At 42.4% G+C, this 20211-nt stretch overlaps 1 protein-coding gene across 3 annotated transcripts in view; it reads right to left on the reverse strand.

Moving 5' to 3' along the window:
• Positions 1-391: 391 nt before the first annotated feature.
• Positions 392-20211, reverse strand: part of LOC110508409 (fizzy-related protein homolog) — a 30733-nt gene continuing 10913 nt past the window's right edge. For 2 of the 3 annotated variants that reach the window (XM_021588925.2, XM_021588924.2), the window contains 11 exons: positions 16355-16483; positions 16173-16236; positions 15943-16073; positions 15700-15782; positions 15350-15533; positions 11026-11091; positions 9158-9260; positions 8731-8915; positions 8158-8391; positions 1845-2042; positions 392-1652 (listed from right to left, as the gene is read on the reverse strand). In XM_021588925.2, coding sequence (XP_021444600.1) covers positions 1611-1652; positions 1845-2042; positions 8158-8391; positions 8731-8915; positions 9158-9260; positions 11026-11091; positions 15350-15533; positions 15700-15782; positions 15943-16073; positions 16173-16236; positions 16355-16483 — 1419 coding nt within the window. In that variant the 3' untranslated portion in view covers positions 392-1610. The remainder of the gene's footprint in view (positions 1653-1844; positions 2043-8157; positions 8392-8730; positions 8916-9157; positions 9261-11025; positions 11092-15349; positions 15534-15699; positions 15783-15942; positions 16074-16172; positions 16237-16354; positions 16484-20211) is intronic. The other variant, XM_021588926.2, reaches the window with a different exon arrangement.

The following is a 20211-nucleotide window of genomic DNA, read 5'->3' on the forward strand; positions in this document are numbered from 1 at the left end:
CTCGAAAATAGTGATGTGATCACTTAATTTTTTTTCTCAGTACAGAAATATTTTTTGACCTTCATAACATTCTTTATGCATTTCAATTTGGTAGCATTCTTTGTTTTGTTTCTGTGGCATAAAATAATAAGTACAAACGCTTAGCTAGGACTGGAGCTAGTATATACACTGTACAGGTCAGCATTCCATCTTTCAACTATCAGATAATAATCAGCTCTCAGAATAATACACACATGCTGTGTGTAAACTGGACACTTTTACACAGCTCAAATAAATAGCACTCATTCAAAGACGGCACACAAGGTCACTCAAAACCCACATCCAAACTGAGAAAATGAAAAAAGGTACCACTACAAGAATCAAACAAAGAAATGCTGAGAAAAAAAATAAGTACCCTGGATTAAATATCTTTATACCGCAGACAGACACACATAGCACAATGCAACCATCAAGGCCTTTAAGAGACCATGAATGTTTTTCCCTTTTCTTTAAAGCGCATTTCAGTTACTGCTACACCCAGGAAAAAAATTACAATTTTAATATTTTTCAGGTTTTATCCTGTATAAGTATAAATTCCAAAGTTTATGCCTAGTTTTTTACCTATGTTCCCAAATACTACTTGCTCGTTATCAGACTGAATGCAATGACATTTTCTTAGAACTCAAGACACCAAAAATGGTAATTTGTCTCTGTAAATGTAGGTTAACCTACATATATCCATGCAAGTGATTACTGAGTACTGATACTTTGGTTAAACATTTAAAAAAGACAATTAACTGGCAAAACAACACAATTTACAGAGAAAAACTAAGTGATTCTATGTAGTTAGTATTTGGCCACAGCTCAAATTTCAAAATGACAACTGCAGATTTGTTTTCTAATTAAAAAATGTAAGATTTCCACCATTATTGACACGCATCACACAATTAACTTAAAACTTATTTTTTTACCGTGTGAATAAATTAGAATGGTCTACAACATGTAAAAAAAAAAGTTTACAAATAGGTACAGGACAGCTCACCCTGAATTCAAAGCATGTCACACATTTTCATAGCTCGTGAGGCAAAAAAAATATTTTACATACTTTCATTTTAAGATGTAAACTATCCCTTTAAGGCAGGCACAAACAAAACTTTCAGGCTCTTCGCTGAAGAGTCCGACACTCAACATTCACTCACACAGGAAACAAAACAAAGTCTGCTGTTGCACACTGGCAACGTTACGTGATAAACAATAAATAAAACATTTTAAAAAAAAAGGACAAACTTCATATTTGGCAGGTATGCACAGTCTGTCTGTAAACAAAACAGAATCACTTGGGGAAGATTACAGCCCAGAATCCTCCTCTTCCAGGGAAAATCACTATATATGGTGGTGTGGCCTTGTAATGTCACACTGGTTGTGATGGGTGTTGTGAGGATAGGATTTATTCCACTGGAATATTGACTCCCATCTATCGGCTTGACGACCTGGCCTTGGGTATTTGAAAGGACCATAGGCTACCAGAGGCCGAGGAGGACATAAGGGGGCAGAGAAAGGGGAGTTGTTTTTTTTTGAATGAAATCCAGTGTGCTGGTTCACCCCCTGGTTGGACACAAGCTTCCCTCTGGCTACCGGATCCTGGTAAACAGGTTCAGAACAGATACGGACTCCTGCAGAGGAAGAGAGCAGGGGTCAGTTCTCTAACACACTAGAATCCTCTATACCAGTGTTTCCCAAATGAGACACTGGTTTTGCTTATTGGGTTGGTATTGGTAACAAAATAATTTAAAAACAGGTAGACTTTAAGTGGGGCACAGGCAGCACAAAATCAATGGTCGCCAGTCAATGAGGTGTGGGGTTACCTTGGTGGACCTCATCTTGCTGAAGACGTTCCAGAAGCGCAGGGTCTCGTCTCCGGCGCCTGTCACGATGGCCTCTCCGTCAGGGGACATGGCCAGGTAGAGCACTCTGTAGGAGTGGCCTGTGAGTTTCGCCACCTGTGTGAGGGAGGGGTACTTCCACACCAAGATCTGGTTCTGGGAGTAACCGTGTGTGCTCACCTGGAAGTAAAAATAATAGTGACAAATGCTTAAAGGGGATAATCCACCCAATTTTGTGAAAGACTATGTTCAGTAAAACATTCCCCCCCCCCCCCCCTGATTTAACTTCTAAGTGGTCGGTCTGAAATAAAGAAATCATGTAGGAATGTGTCATAGCTACATGGTTCTCGTTACTGGAGATCGGGTTATGGCCCATCACATTTCATAATTACCTGGGGCTGGATTCACAAAACATTAAGAAAAAAAAAGTAAGAAGTTTAAGGAAAAATATAAGTTCCTAAGATAGTTCATTCTTAGGAACTTCGTAAATACCTTATGTGGCATTGACATTAGTGACGTGCTTGAACCCAATAAACAAGCCTGTGACCGGGATGATAGGATTTGGCCCACTATAATAAAATGTTGATATTTCCATTTTATTCCATTTGTTTTTTGCTTTGGGTCTCGAAATTATTCTTTTTTTGTTGGCTCGCGAACCCTTGATGCACAAAAACAAACATTTTTTTCACACATTATAGCCATCAGACTAGCTATATCAATAAACGGATAACTAAGGAAAGCGCAATAAAATGTTCAGCAAACAAGAGTTTGAAGTGATGGTGGAGGAAATAGCAGCCAGGAAAAGGTTGCTGTTGGGGAGACAAACTGTGGGGTCACTGCAGAGACCAAAAAGATAGGATGGGTGAGAGTGGGCGAGTCGGTCTCTGCCGTCGGGGGTATGGCTAGTGACACCACCGTAAAAAAAAGTGGTCCGACATCAAGTCGGCTGCTAAGAATGGAGCTGAGAGACCATTCATTGGGACCAGCTGGAGGAGAAGGTGTTGTCCATGATAAGAAGGATGGTGGTAGAGGGACTGCACGACCGGTAAGTTAGCTAATGTAAACTCACCCCATTCCGTACAAATGTGCGCAACTGCGACATTCAAACGAGGCTACAAAGAAAACTAATGGGACTGTATAGCGACTGTGTTGACTTCAAAATCTGGGGTGTGAACTATGTTTCTATTCAAGGGTTGATTGACATGGTAATGGCTCTATAGTATTGGAGAAAAGTTGAAAAAAATGGACCCTCCGTTACATTATGACGTGTCATAAAGCTACTATTTCTGTCTTACAATCTCTCTCCACCAGGTTTAGCACTTCTCTCATCGTTTAAAAACAAGAAATGGACAGACGGGGGTATATTTTGCGTCGTCACTGCAAGCGATCACGACTCAAAAAAACAGTTTACTTATGAAGATCACTTTAGCTCCGTCCTAAAAACCCGATTCAAATTCGACACAAACCTTCAAATAGGTATGCAATCACACATTATATAAACGCTTTAGTGTTTTATTTACATTTTAGAGGCGATAAGGTGGACAAATCGAGTGAAAAAAAGCAATTTTCCTTCTTACTATCATGCATTAGTTTCGTTTCCTCACCCGCCATTTAAAAAAAAAAAAAAAGACTCGACGGGGCTCATTGCCTGCTTGAATTATGCAGAAACGGGCAGCGTTTAGGTCATGTCATTTATTTTGTTGGAAAGGGGAAAAAGTGTGCTTTACAATGGTGTTGATCTGGAAGTATTACGTTTTTGGTGCGCTAAAATAAAGGTCAATTGTACGGACCAAGGCGATGTGAAAAAGTTAGTGAGTTTACGTTAGCTAACGCATAACGACATTATAGGCAACATAGCTAACGTTAGCTAAGTTAGCCAAGTTCTTCTTTGCCATTTGACGAGCTAACGCTAGATTTTTAACACTTCTAGAATATGGTAATATATTGTTAATTACTAGCTAGCTAGATAAATTAAACGCGCTTCATCTTTCTTGCTGAATGTACAGTGCCTTGCGAAAGTATTCGGCCCCCTTGAACTTTGCGACCTTTTTCCACATTTCAGGCTTCAAACATAAAGATATAAAACTGTATTTTTTTGTGAAGAATCAACAACAAGTGGGACACAATCATGAAGTGGAACGACATTTATTGGATATTTCAAACTTTTTTAACAAATCAAAAACTGAAAAATTGGGCGTGCAAAATTATTCAGCCCCCTTAAGTTAATACTTTGTAGCGCCACCTTTTGCTGCGATTACAGCTGTAAGTCGCTTGGGGTATGTCTCTATCAGTTTTGCACATCGAGAGACTGAATTTTTTTCCCATTCCTCCTTGCAAAACAGCTCGAGCTCAGTGAACAGCAGTTTTCAGTTCTTTCCACAGATTCTCGATTGGATTCAGGTCTGGACTTTGACTTGGCCATTCTAACACCTGGATATGTTTATTTTTGAACCATTCCATTGTAGATTTTGCTTTATGTTTTGGATCATTGTCTTGTTGGAAGACAAATCTCCGTCCCAGTCTCAGGTCTTTTGCAGACTCCATCAGGTTTTCTTCCAGAATGGTCCTGTATTTGGCTCCATCCATCTTCCCATCAATTTTAACCATCTTCCCTGTCCCTGCTGAAGAAAAGCAGGCCCAAACCATGATGCTGCCACCACCATGTTTGACAGTGGGGATGGCGTGTTCAGTGTGATGAGCTGTGTTGCTTTTACGCCAAACATAACGTTTTGCATTGTTGCCAAAAAGTTCAATTTTGGTTTCATCTGACCAGAGCACCTTCTTCCACATGTTTGGTGTGTCTCCCAGGTGGCTTGTGGCAAACTTCAAACAACACTTTTTATGGATATCTTTAAGAAATGGCTTTCTTCTTGCCACTCTTCCATAAAGGCCAGATTTGTGCAATATACGACTGATTGTTGTCCTATGGACAGAGTCTCCCACCTCAGCTGTAGATCTCTGCAGTTCATCCAGAGTGATCATGGGCCTCTTGGCTGCATCTCTGATCAGTCTTCTCCTTGTATGAGCTGAAAGTTTAGAGGGACGGCCAGGTCTTGGTAGATTTGCAGTGGTCTGATACTCCTTCCATTTCAATATTATCGCTTGCACAGTGCTCCTTGGGATGTTCAAAGCTTGGGAAATGTTTTTGTATTCAGATCCGGCTTTAAACTTCTTCACAACAGTATCTCGGACCTGCCTGGTGTGTTCCTTGTTCTTCATGATGCTCTCTGCGCTTTTAACGGACCTCTGAGACTATCACAGTGCAGGTGCATTTATACGGAGACTTGATTACACACAGGTGGATTGTATTTATCATCATTAGTCATTTAGGTCAACATTGGATCATTCAGAGATCCTCACTGAACTTCTGGAGAGAGTTTGCTGCACTGAAAGTAAAGGGGCTGAATAATTTTGCACGCCCAATTTTTCAGTTTTTGATTTGTTAAAAAAGTTTGAAATATCCAATAAATGTCGTTCCACTTCATGATTGTGCCCCACTTGTTGTTGATTCTTCACAAAAAAAATACAGTTTTATATCTTTGTGTTTGAAGCCTGAAATGTGGCAAAAGGTCGCAAAGTTCAAGGGGGCCGAATACTTTCGAAAGGCACTGTAAATGTCCGGTAGCCAACTGTGTCTGTGACGCAAGAAAATGTTAATTAACGGTTCCAGTATCCATTCGTCACAAGACACGCATTTAGCTGTCCTAAAGTTAAGTACATTTCCAAGAAGAAATCCTAGAACATTATTTTCAAGTATCCCATTTAACTTTTTGGGGGGGAATAAACATAGGAAAAAAATGAATAACATTTCCAATAACTTTGAGGTTATGGAAATAAAAGGCAGTTAAGAAATTTCAAATTAAGATTGCATTGTGGGTTTTATACACGACTTCAGCTGCAATGAATTTCATGTTGAAACTAACCTTGTTTAATAAAATAGTGTTATTTAACACTTAATCATAGGCATTAGTGGATTGTGGTGTATTGGGGGGAGGGGGTACTAAGCTAACATATGGAATTGTTTTAACCTCTACGGGATCGGTCTCCCTAAACCAGGACGGTTGTTGCTAACATGCGCTAATGTGACTAGAATGACTTCCATTCAGTAATCTTGCTCTGATTTGTCATCCTGAGGGTCCCAGAGAAAAAAATATAGCATAGTTGTGTTTGATAAAATCCATTATTATGTTCAAATGTAGGAACTGGGGTCTACAGTTTGACCCCACTGCTGTCTCTGGCTCCACACCCACCCCGCCCAGCCATCTAGATGTGTAAAAGTATATAAGCTAATGATCCATCATGTATGACATTCTTGGGACTATGTTAATTTTTTTTTGTTTTTTAATGCCATAGCATTTTTGTATGTTCTCTATAGTTATGTACATGAAAATGTATAAATTCGGCACATTTGGGCAAACTCCTGGCAGATTTGACACTAAATATTGTGCAGTAATGTAGATCTTCACAGGATCCAAATTACACCGACTCCTATCTGAAAGTATGGCCTTGGTCTAGCATTTCAAAGTTGATGAAAAAGCATGTTTTTTGTTTGTATTATCTTTTACCAGATCTAATGTGTTATTTCTCCTACATTAATTTCACATTTCCACAAATGTCAAAGTGTGTCAATTGAAATTGTATCAAGAATATGCATATCCTTGCTTCAGGTCCTGAACTACAGGCAGTTTGAGTTGGGTATGTCATTTTAGGAGAAAATTGGGGGGGGGGGCTCAGATCCTTTAAGATGGTCATACCTAGGATAATCTAGCAATTTGATTTAGAATTTTAACAGTCTTTAAGAATCCCCAAAAATGCTTAAAAAAATATTTGACGAAGTATTGAACTTGGCCTTACTGCTATTAGCATTGAATAACAAACCCAAAAATAAAAAAAAGTGTCTGCCTGATATCTAAGGTATATAACAAAGATCAGGAAACTGTTTGACACATTTAATACCTATGGAAGTAGTTTAGGTACTAAAATACTTCCACAAAATGTGGAAAAAGTCAACGGATCGGAATACTTTCCCAAGGCACTGTATATGGGTTACAGCCTTATTCTAAAATTAATAAAAACGTGTGTCCCCCTCAATATACCGTAATTTCCGGACTATAAGCCGCTACTTTATTCCCACACTTTGAACCTCGCGGTTTATACAATGACGCGGCTAATTTGTGGATTTTTCCCGCTTTCACAAGATTCATGCCGCCAAAAAACTGAGCACCGTCACATAATGTGACGTAAATCGAGCGCGCTCAAATTTCCCATCATTCTGATTACGGTAGTAATTTTGTCACCCTCATCATGGCAAAGACACGGAGAAATGCATATGATGCAGCTTTCAAGTTGAAGGCGATCGATCTGGCTGTTGGAAAAGGAAATAGAGCTGCTGCATGGGAGCTTGGCCTTAATGAGTCGATTATAAGACGTTGGAAACAGCAGCGTGAGGAACTGACTCAGTGCAAAAAGAAAACAAAAGCTTTCAGAGGGAAGAAAAGCAGATGGCCCAAAGTATTTGCAACCACTCGACATCAGTGTAAATCGTGCATTTAAGGTGGCGCTCCTTGTTCAGTGGGAGGCTTGGATGACAAGTGGGGAGAAATCTTTCACTAAAACGGGCCGCAGGCGAAGAGGATGGTCAAGTCTGCCAGTGGGTCCTTGTCAAAAAATCCCCTATCATCAACGGGTTTCGAAAGGCTGGACTGCTGCGTGTTGAAGGGGCAGCATGAGCTCAGCGGGGTATTTGCCTCCGGATGAAAGTGACGAGAGCGACAATGAAAACGATCCAACATCGGATGAAGCAATTCTGAGGCTATTCAACTCCGACACCGAAGGAGATGACTTCAGTGGTTTCAGTGCACAGGAGGAGGAAGATACGGGCTCGGGAGAGACGAAGGTCGAAAGTCATGTGTCCTCCGAAACACAACCCAACTGCTTCTTAACACAGCGCGCATCCAACCCGGAAGCCAGCCGCACCACTGTCCACCTGGCGACCTTAGTTGTGCACTGCGCCCGGCCCGCCACAGGAGTCGCTTTTGTGCGATGAGACAAGGATATACCTACCGGCCAAACCCTCCCTAACCCGGACGACGCTAGGCCAATTGTGCGTCGCCCCACAGACTTCCCGGTCATGGCTGGCTGCGACAGAGCCTGGGCGCGAACCCAGAGTCTCTGGTGGCACAGCCAGCACTGCAGTGCCCTAGGCCACTGAGCCACCCGGGAGGCCCCATTTCATAGTCAATGTTGTTCAGGTTTCCCAAAGAATGAACTCAAAAAGCACCCACTAGCTACGTACCAGTTCATTGGTGTGTTTGGACCAGGCAAGGTTGCACACCTGGGATCCGGTGTCGGTGCACTGCAGGGGTTGGCCCGTCAAGGTGTTCCAGAAGCGGATACAGCGGTCGGCTGTGCCCCCTCCAGATGCCAGCAGGCCGTGTTGATGGGGGGACCAAGCAATGGCCTTAACCGCAGCCAGGTGCTCTGTGTACTGCTGCACCGGGAGAACACTGGAGTGGTTCCATACCAGTAGCTATGGGGAGGGGGAAGGATTGTTAGTTTAGGAAAATAATGCTATAGGATAAGGATAAAAGCAGTCGTGTAGTTAATCAAGAGAGGGTTTAACTATTGTGAGATGGGATAGGTCAGACTGCAGGTTTGTGTTTCTGTGTGTGTCTTGTAATTACACCAATACCAGTAGTTGGTGGTCTGTGCTGTGCAGGGCTGAGGTCAATTCCATTTAAAATTATAGTCAATTTAGAATATAAACCAAATTCTAAATTTTCCTCATTGAAAAACATTGGAGAATCCGAATTTCAATGTACTTCCTGATTTCAAATGACATTGACTGGTGCCTTGTCTGTGCATGTACCTTGTTGTCGTTTCCCCCCGAGGCCAACAGCTGATGGTCTGTGCTCCATTTGAGGCCACAGACTTCCTGTCTGTGTCCCTGGAGACGGCGTTCTGACTGGAGGGGTGGGGCTCGGATGTCCCTCTGTAGGATCACCCTATCACGACTGCCCGACGATAACTGGTCGGCATTCCACGCCAACGCACCTAGAGAGAAAGTTTGCAAATAAATTATATTCAAATCATACAAAACAGTTGAAATGCACTCAATTTTCATAGTTGTTTTGACTAAACGCTAAATATTTACATGAAGCCATAGCAATATAATTAATAGATATTGTATTCTGTATCAATCTATTTCTATGGTGCATCACTACTGCTCCTCTCTCTAAGGAGAAGCTGTCCTGTTCTCTCTGTAAGACGGGCAGCATCAGTCTACACCCACTCACCCACTCTGGCTGTGTGTCCCTCCAGTACAGACAGCTTCTTCCCTGCTGCCGCATCCCAGATCTGTACATAGCCCTTATGAGTCCCCACTGCTACCAGGTTCCCCTGAAACCACACACACACAATAACCAGACATGGTTTCAGGGCAAATCCACCACACCCCCTGAAATCTCTAGAAACACATGACTACAACGGGATATAGGGTCGACTAAGGGGCAGAGCCATATATTTAACCAACTTTCAGAATTTATTTCATTTAGTTATATAGCATTGTTTAGATATTACTCATGTAATGGTAATAGGGTGCAAACAATGGCTGCCATAGAATGTTGTAGTGTCCTGTACAGTGCATTCGGAAAGTATTGAGATCCCTTTACTTTTTCTGTTACGTTACAGCCTTATTCTAAAATGGATTCAACAAATGTTTTCTCAATCTACACACAATATCCCAAAGGGAAAAAATGAACAGGTTTAGACAAATGTATTAAAAATAAAACAAATACGTTATCAACACAAGTATTCAGACCCTTTGCTATGAGACCCGAAATTGATCTCAGGTGCATCCTGTTTGCATTAATTATCCTTGAGATGTTTCTACAACTTGACTGGAGTCCCACAGTTGACAGTGCATGTCAGAGCAAAAACCTAGCCATGAGGTTGAAGGAACTGTCCGTAGAGCTCCGAGACAGCACACACAACAAATGTATGCCGTATTGAAGGCCCCCACGAACACAGTGGCCATCATTCTTAAATGGAAGAAGTTTGGAACACCAAGACTCTTCCTAGAGCTGGCCGCCCGGTCAAACTGAGCAAATCAGGGGGAGAAGAGACTTGGTCGGGGAGGTGACCAAAAACCCAATGGCCACTCGGACAGAGATCCAGAGTTCCTCTGTGGAGATGGGAGAACCTTCCAGAAGGACAACCATCTTTGCAGCACTCCATCAGGCAGGCCTTTATGGTAGTGTCCAGACGGAAGCCACTCCTCAGTAAAAGGCACATGGCAGGTCACTTGGAGTTGCCAAAAGGCACCTAAAGACTATCAGACCATGAGAAACAAGATTATCTGAATGGCAAGTGTCACATCTGGAAGAAACCTGGCACCATGCCTACGGGTGGTTGCAGCATCATGCTGTGGGGATATTTTTCAGTGGCAGGGACTGGGAGACTAGTCAGGATCAAGGCAAAGATGAACAGAGCAAAGTACAGAGAGATCCTTGATGAAAACCTGATCCAGGGTGCTTAGGACCTCAGCCTGGGGCGAAGGTTCACCTTCCAACAGGACAATGACCCGAAGCACACAGCCAAGACACTGCAGGACTGGCTTCGGGACTGAATTTCCTTGAGTGACCCAGCCACAGCCCAGACTTGAACCCAATCTAACATCTCTAGAGAGACCTGAAAATAGCTGTGCCGCTCCTCATCCAACCTGACAGAGCTTGAGAGGATCTGCAGAGAAGAATGGGAGAAACTCCCCAAATACAGGTGTGCCAAGCTTGTAGCGTCATACCAAAGAAGAATTGAGTCTCTAATCGCTGCCAAAGGCACTTCAACAAAGTGCTGAGTAAAGGGTGTGAATACTTATGCAAAATGTGATACTTACATTTTTTTTTTTTTTTTTACTGATTTGCAAACATGTATAAAAACCTGTTTTTGCTTTGTCATTATGGGGTATTATGTGTAGATTGATGAGGGAAAAAAAACTATTTAATCAATTTTAGAATATGGCTGTAACATAATAAAAAGGTCTGAATACTTTCTGAATGCACTGAAAATGCATCATAATGCAAAGTCTCAATGTCCCAACTCTATAAATACAGTACATGGCTCTGATAAGGGGAGAACATATCGGAGGCAAAGTAGACAGACACACCCTCTCTGACCAGCCCACTGACGTGACAGAGTCCCCCTCCACTGACAGGTCACACAGACGCGTCACCTGGAGACCAAAATACATAATTGATATATTGTCAATTACCAACTCATATCACATGAAAGAGCTTACAAAAGGCCTTTGAGATAAATGGAAACATCAAATAGTAGAACGTTTCTCGCAGTGAGAAGGTGGTCACTGATTTCAGTGTATCAAATAGTAACTTTCATGATTTTAATTGTTTTTATTGTTGCTGAAAACCAGATGTTCCGGCTTAGTTATAGTGAAACATGTCAATTCTGGTCTTCATTTTGACAGTTTGTTGCAAAAGTGACACATTATGGTATTTTAATAGTAAATCTAGCCAGGATTTCATCATACATGTCAAGCAGTGAAGTTTCAGCTCTGTCTGTCCGTGGCCTCTCTTCCTCAGTGCACACTGTCACTGTGACCGTTTTCATCTTGTCCAGCTGTGTCTAACATTTCACGTAAAACCTGTTTTATGTCTGCATCGAAGTAGCGGTCCTTGTCCCTATCATCTAGCATGGTGGCAACACAGTAAAGAGACTCAGAGAATGCCACCAAATCGCATGTTCACAGCCTCAAGTACTTTTGTAAGTTAACCCCAGTCTGTGTCGGCAGTTTTGTCGAGCAGGCGTTTCAATGACATGACAGAGGGTATCACGTCTGCTGCAGGCGCAATTGAGCTGATTTCTTTAGTCCGTTGTTCGAATGGAGCTAGGAGTGTGTTCATGTTTCCAAGTGTCAAACATGTTCTCAAATGCCATTGAAATGGCATGAGAACCAGAACATTCTTGAGCATGTAATAAATACGGCTTTCAAATCAAATCAAATGTATTTATATAGCCCTTCGTACATCAGCTGATATCTCAAAGTGCTGTACAGAAACCCAGCCTAAAACCCCAAACATCAAGCAATGCAGGTGTTGAAGCACGTTGGCTAGGAAAAACTCCCTAGAAAAGGTCAGAATGAAATCCTCGTTTACCAACTGTGCTGTCAGACTCCATGCTCATGGGGCTGACATCGCTGGTCCAAATGTCAGATGTGAAGCTAACAGCAGTGATGCTCATGGATGTGAATTTCAACAATACTGTGCAACTCTGGTAGGGAAACATCTGAAAAATAGTGTGTACCAGGGCTCGAACAGTCAGAGAAAGCCAACATCATCCACAACAGAGGACGGTTGATTGTCAAGGGCAATGAATTCCATTATCTTGGCGTTAAATGAAGTTCGCCTTTGAGTTGTCTCGCTGAAATGTTCTTACACTTTCAAAGGACAGCTCGACTTTAAAAACTTGTTTAGTTGTTGGAAGTGTCCGTTGAGAATTTCTCTGCTTTTGTTCTGTGTAGCGCTGTATTTTTCGTGGAGTCATTACATCATCTACTTACGTTATATAGGTATGCATGTCAGCTTTGACATTGGATTTGGCGTCGGCGTTAAACTAGACATCAGGCCGATGTTGGGATTTTTAGCTAATATCGGCCGATTCCGAAATGCTCACCGATATATCGTGCATCCCTACAAGTAAGTGAAAGAAATAGGTTGATTATGTTTTCATATGGGTACATCTCTAATCTGAACTAAAATAACTATTGCCCCGTAGCACTCACTTCTGTCATCATGATGTGCTTTGAGAGACTAGCCAAGAATCATATTACCTCTACCTTACCTGACACCCTTGACCCATTTCAATTTGCTTACCACCCCATTAGATCCACAGACGCTGCAATCGCACACTGCCCTATGCCATCTGGACAAGAGGTACACCTATGTAAGAATGCTGTTAATTGACTATAGCTCAACATTCAAAGCCATAGTACCCTCCAAGCTCACCATTAAGCTTGAGGCGCTGGGTCTGAACCCCGCCCCGTGCAACTGGGTCCTGGACTTCCTGACGGGTTGCTCCCAGGTGGCGAAGGTAGGAAAAAACACCACTTTGCTGATACTCAACACAAGGGAGCCCCACAAGGATGCATGCTCAGCCCCCTACTGTACCCCCTATTCACCCATGACTCCGTTGCCATGCACGCCTCCAACTTAAATTATCAAGTTTGCAGACGACAGCCGTAGTAGGCCTGATTACCAACGATGACGAGACAGCCTACAGGGAGGAGGTGAGGGACCTGCGAGTGTGGCGCCAGGAAAATAACCTCTCACCCAACGTCAACATAAAGTAGTTGATTGCGGACTTCAGGAAATAACAGAGGGAGCACCCCCCTATCCACATCGACGGGACCGCAGTGGAGAAGGTGGAAAGCTTCAAGTTCCTCGGTGTACACATCACTGACAAAATGAAATGGTCCACCCACACAGACAGTGTGGTGTAGGCAAAACAGAGCCTCTTCAACCTCAGGAGGCTGAAGAAATTTGACTTGGCACCGAAAATCCTAAAAATCTTTTACAGATGCACAATTGAGAGCATCCTGTCGGGCTGCATCACCGCCTGGTCTGGAAACTGCACCGCCTGCAAGTGCAGGGCTCTCCAGAGAGTGCGGTCTGCCCAACGCATCACTGTGGGCAAACTACCTGCCCTCCAGGACACCTACAGCACTCGATATCACAGGACGGCAAAAAATATAATCAAGGACAACCACCACCCGAGCCACTACCTGTTCAACCTGCTATCATCCAGAAGGCGAGGTCAGTACAGGTGCATCAAAGCTGGGACTGAGAAACTGTAAACAGCTTCTATCTAATGGCCATCAGACTTTGAAATACTGTTAAATAGCCATTACTAGCACATTAGAAGCTGCTGCCCTATATACATAGACTTGGAATCAATGGCCACTTTAATAAATGGAACACCACCCACTTTAATAATGTTTACATATTTTTCATTACTCATCTCATATGTATATACTGTATCTTAGTCTATGCCGCTCTGATAATGCTTGTCTAAACATTTATATATTCTTTATTCCATTCCTTTAGATTTGTGTGTATTATTAGATATTACTGTTAGATAGTACTGCACCGTTAGAGCTAAAAACACAAGCATTTCACTACACCCACATTAACATCTGCTAAACACGTGTATGTGACAAATACAATTTAATTCGATTTTTGATAATATAGGAAAGGTTTAACTAAAATGTATTTGAGTGTTTACCAGCAATTGTAACTTGAGTCTAATAATTATTTGTACAAAAAAGTTAAATCTGAAGGAATACATACTTGAGGAATATAAAAATACTAGCTTGATATGTTTTCCAGTTTCTTGAAATACTTTGCGAACGCAACTTATTTCTGTGTACTCAATTATTCTGTTGTGCATTGTTTTTCTTCATGGTGATGGAAAGTCTACAGGTACAAACCTACATGACCAGCCTATGTACAATACAGTAATGTACATTAAGTTGTTTATGGACGATAAGTTAATACTACTCAAAAAGTTGTTTTCCATGCTATTTGATCAAGAAACATATTTAATTTGATGTGGATGAGGTGTGTCTTTGGCCACAACTTTTCACCTTTTGATATAAATGTTTGATGTCGGGGTTTTGTTCTTTCTGTATACCATTAATAAGAATCGTAGAGAAAGCTACATATGTATAGATCAGTCTGCTAATACTAGTAAAGGCCCAGTTTGTGTAAATATATATATTAAAAAAACTAAATTAACATCCATCATAAGAACAAATAGATGACATTAGTGGTCATGTCAACTTGTTGTATTTTTCCCCTGAATGCTATGACAGATTGGTGGCTCAGTCCACTATGACAGTTGGCTCATAGTACAATGGTTGTGAGTTCTAATTCCACATGGGGCAGATAAAGCATTTGGAGATAAAAATCTATTTACAATAATCATCTCATACCCAGACACTTCTAATTCTGAAAAGTAAAAGCATACCTGTAAGAGGGGGTCGCCCTGGTAGTAATTGTAGATTTGTACAGTACCCAAGACCAATATGAGTTAATTTGGCCATTGGAAAAAGAGCTACTGCGTAATAATGCAATACGGGATGGATTGAATTGAGCCCCTCATGTTCATTTTCAAGGTGATGATCGCACTTCTTCCCAGCACAATATGCAATAAATGGGAGTTTACATCTCAAAGATTATTTTTGCACCCCATAGATGTCAGGAATTCGCCACCTTACCACTGTGAGCCAACTGTCCAAAGCCCTATTTACTTGCGATGCGCATTCATTTCATCAGATTAATATTCATGAGCAATTCCCCACACCCACATCTTCTCACCTGAATGCATATTTTTTTTTTGAAGGGGTTGGGCAAAGGCTAAAATTTGGGTTGAGAGTTACCCTTTAAACACACAATCACACACACACACCCCCCCACCTGGCTGGTGCAGGCACTCCACAGGTAGACACAGGTTCCCAGGCCGACACTGAGGACGTTGAGGGAGGACCAGTCCACCAGGTTGAGGTAGAAGTCATCCTGCAGCTCCGGAGCATCCAGCACCTTGAAGGGGATCTTAGAGATCTTACGTGTGGGTTTCCTAGGCGACCGTAACAGCTTCTGACTAGGAGGGAGACAAGGAGGGCTGGATTGCTCATTCAATGTGAAACAGAAGACTCTTCTTCACCAAGAGTAATATAATTAGAATGGAATGAGAGGGAGAGGAGAAATAAAATATCACTGTTGGCCATATAATATAAAATGTATGAGAAAGTGAAGGTGGTGGTTACCTGTTGCTGCTAACAGGAGACAGGGAGTATGGAGAGACTGTGTTGCCATCCTCAGGGAGAGACCGTTTGGCACAGACAGAATACTGTAAACCCACACAAGTGGCATATTGAGAATCAAAAGTTAACATGTTGTAGTACGACTAACAAATATAAAAAGTGTCTAACTCCAGCATAACCTCTCTAGTCCTGGTAGTTTTGAAAAAGACGCTATTGCCCCAGAATGTATAAGGGCCTACTACGGACACTAAAGAGGCTCCTCTTGGCAGGGGTTGAGGGCTGGAGGCGGCGATCCTCTGACTGGGGGTCCTGGACCTTCTCTATGCCTGCCCCCAGCAGCTCGTTCTTTAGCAGGGCAGAGTACGCCAGGCCGTCTGCTAAAGGAGAAATAGTGGAGTACAGAGGGGGTGAGCAGACATGCATGAGCAGCACAGATTAAGTGCGTAGGAGACTTTTAAAGGAGTCAAGAGGGTTACCTTTGCTAGTGTCTGTTGTGCCATCCTTTGTCTTCCTGTTCTGATTGTGGGACTTCTCATTCTCCTACACAACATCAACACAGTGATTACATGTGCTGAAACCCAGAAAGTGATTACAATCAACACAGATGTAAAACTTTGGGCAGAAGACAAAATCCCAGGGTGCATTGCAGGGGACTCACGTTGATGCGGTGGAAGTTGACGCTCCAGTTGGCGCCGGCGCGGGAGGGAATGAAGCGGTCGCCATGTTTGCTTGGTGACGACAGAGGGGAGTTGGTGGGTGTCAGCGCTCGCACTGCATCTATGGCCTTCTTTACAGGGGGGAAGAGCGAATGATAGTGTAAGACAGGGAAATCGTCATCAGAGGACACCATTTTTTAAGCCAATTTCCTGCAATTCTACACATTTCTCCAATGGAGCTGAGCTAAAATGTTTGCAGTTTTAAAGCTAGGGCACTATACACATGTTTTATTTTGAGTAGATACCACAGACTTCCAGTCATGGCGCTAATGCTAGCGGCTCCCAAAAACTACCAACTTCCTTCATACTGGACAGACATACAAATTCACAACCTCATCTGCCTCTAGGGAAATAGATAGCCAAAATCCCTTTCAAACACTTTAGGAAAAAATCTAAAGAAGCTTAGAATTTTGGGTGTAGTTATCCAAGTTATGCAAGTGCATTTATTACTGTATTTGTATTGCCATTTAATCCACCGAAAAAAAGACCGGTATAAGATTAGGAGAAAACAGACTTCAGGAAAAATAATGAATAGGGTACTCTTTACATGGCTATAAGCCCATCTTGCCTTGGCGCGCGATCACCCAACGCAACTACACTTGTCTGGGAGGACAGTGAATTACTGTGAACTAACTGTTACGGCTTCTACGTTGAGTGCTGCGTAGATAGAAGCTTGGCAGCTCAATAAAGTGCCAGAAATGCACACTGGCCATATACTGTTACATTAAGTGTCATGGTATGGTGTTGGGTGTCGTAAAAAACAATTGATGCTATGCCCAAATGTAAAGCGGTGGTAAAGAAGTGCCGTGCTAAGAACGTTCAACTCTGTGGTGATGTTAACATTGCACCCCTTTAGTGAAGCCGGCAAAATCTGGTGTTTTATATTTGCTCTTTGCAAAGGTTATTCCTCAAGCTCGGTCATTCAAATGTTTATATAGACATTCACACAAAAAAACAGCAGGTTACTAAATAGCGCCTCTTTTTGATGTATGGGTTGTCATTTGTCAGGGACTGGTCCAAATTCACGTTTCGTCACCCCCATCTTGCCAGCAGTGTGAGAGTAGTGGACACCGTTCACTGAGGGTAGTGTTAACAGGAATCCTTGGGACGTTTAGCATAGGCTAAACCCTAACCTAATCATAAACCTTACCATTTTAAAAAGTTAAACTTCAAATTGGGTAGGGACGTCAGATGTACCGATCCTATGCAGGTGTTGTTACACGTGGTCTGCCACTGCGAGGACGATCAGCTGTCCATCCTGTCTCCCTGTAGCGCTGTCTTAGGTGTCTCACAGTACGGATGCTGCAATTTATTGCCCTGGCCACATCTGTAGTTCTCATGCCTCCTTGCAGCATGCCTAAGGCACGTTCACGCAGATGAGCAGGGACCCTGGGCATCTTTCTTGTGGTGTTTTTCAGAGTCAGTAGAAAGGCCTCTTTAGTGTCCTAAGTTTAAGCTGTACGTAAGTGTCCTAAGTAAGCTGTTAGTGTCTTAACGACCATTCCACAGGTGCATGTTCATTAATTGTTCATGGTTCATTGAACAAGGATGGGAAACAGTCTAAACCCTTTACAATGAAGATCTGTGAAGTTTGAAAGACAGGGTGCTGAAAAAGGGACGTTTCTTTTTCTGCTGAGCACACACAAACACACAGTGCCTTCGGAAAGTATTCATAGCCCTTGACATTTTCGCACATTGTTAGGCCTTAATCTAAAATATATATTTTTTTTTTATCCCCTCAATCTACACACATTACCCCATAATGACAAAAAAACGTAGACTTTTTTGCTAATTTATTAAAAATAAACTGAAATATCTCATTTACATAAGTATTCAGACCTTTACTCAGTACTTTGTTGAAGCACCTTTTGCAGCATCACATATTCTTGGGTATGACACTACAAGCTTGGCACACCTGTATTTGGGGAGTTTCTCTTATTCTTCCCTGCAGATTCTCACAATCTCTGTCAGGTTGGATGTGGAGCGTTGTTGACACAGCTATTTTAAGGTCTCCCCAGAGACCATCGATCGGATTCAAGTCCAGGCTCTGGGTCACTGAAGGACATTCAGAGACTTTTCCCGAAGCCACTCCTAAGTTGTCTTGGCTGTGTGCTTAGGGACGTTGTCCTGTTGGAAGGTGAACCGTTGAGGTCTGAGGTCCTGAGCACTCTGGATCAGGTTTTCATCAAGGATCTCTGTACTTTGCTCCGTTCATCTTTCCAGCGATCCTGACAAGTGTCCCAGTACCTGCATCTGAAAAACATCCCCACAGCATGATGCTGCCACCACCATGCTTCACTATAGAGATGGTGCCAGATTTCCTTTAGAAGTGACACTTGGTATTCAGGCCAGAGTTCAATCTTGGTTTCATCAGACTAGAGAATCTTGTCTATAGGTGCCTTTTGGCAAACTCCAAGCGGGCTGTCATGAGCCTTTTACTGAGGTGTGGCTTCTGTCTGGTCACTCTACCATAAAGGCCTGATTAGTGGAGTGCTGCAGAGATGGTTGTCCTTCTTGAAGGTTCTCCCATCTCCACAGAGGAACTCTAGAGCTCTGTCAGAGTGACCATCGGGTTCTTGGTCACCTCCCTGACCAAGGCCCTTCTCCCCAGATTGTTCAGTTTGGCCGGGCGGCCAGCTCTCGGAAGAGTCTTGGTGATTCCAAACTTCTTCCATTTAAGAATGGAGGCCACTGTGTTCTTGGGGACCTTCAATGCTGCAGACATTTTTTGGGAACCTTCCCTAGATCTGTGCTGACACAATCCTGTCTAGGAGCACTACGGACAATTCCTTTGACATCATGGCTTAGTTTTTGCTCTGATGCATGGTCAACCGTGGGACCTTATACATAGTACCAGTCATAATTTGTCACACCTACTCATTAATGGGTTTTTCCTTAATTGTTACTGATTTCTAATTGTAGAACAATAGTGAAGACATCAAAACTATGAAATAACACATATGGAATCATGTCAGAAAAAGAAAAAAAAATCTAAATATATTTTAGATTATTCAAAGTAGCCACCTTTTGCCTTGATGACAGATTTGCACACTCTTGGAAGTCTCTCAACCAGATTCATGAGATAGTCACCTGGAAAGCATTTATATTAACAGGTGTGCCTTGTTAAAAGTTAATTTGTGGAATTGTTTCCTTCTTAATGCATTTGAACCAATAAGTTGTGTTGTGACAAGGTAGTGGTAGTATACAGAAGATGGTCTTTCACCAAATAGGGCTAAGTCCATATTATGGCAAGAACAGCACAAACAACCAAAAATAAACGACAGTCCATCATTACTTTAAGACATGAAAGTAAATCTATGCAGAAAATTAAGAACTTAGAAATGTTCTTCAAATGCGGTCGCAAAAACAATCAAGAGCTATGACGAAACTGGCTCTCATGAGAACCGCCACAGGAAAGGAAGACCGAGGGTTACCTCTATGAACATATCCTCTGCAGCAGAGTTAACAGCCTAAGAAATTGCAGCCCAAATAAATGCTAGAGTTCAAGTAACAGATATCTATCTCAACATCAACTGTTCAGAAGAGACTGCGTGAATCAGGCCTTCATGGTTGAATTGCTGCAAAGAAGCCTCTACTACAGGACACCAATAAACATGAGGGCCAAGAAACATGAGCAATGGACATTAGACCGGTGGACAGCTGTCCTTTGGTCTGATGCGTCCAAATTTGAGATGTTTGGTTCAAACCGCCATGTCTTTGTGCGATGCAGAGTAGGTTAACAGACAATCGCTGCATTTGTGGTTCCCACCGTGAAGCATGGAGGTGGTGTGGGGGTGCT

This window comes from Oncorhynchus mykiss, chromosome 28 (genome assembly GCF_013265735.2).
Source record: "Oncorhynchus mykiss isolate Arlee chromosome 28, USDA_OmykA_1.1, whole genome shotgun sequence".
NCBI classification, from domain to species: domain Eukaryota; kingdom Metazoa; phylum Chordata; class Actinopteri; order Salmoniformes; family Salmonidae; genus Oncorhynchus; species Oncorhynchus mykiss.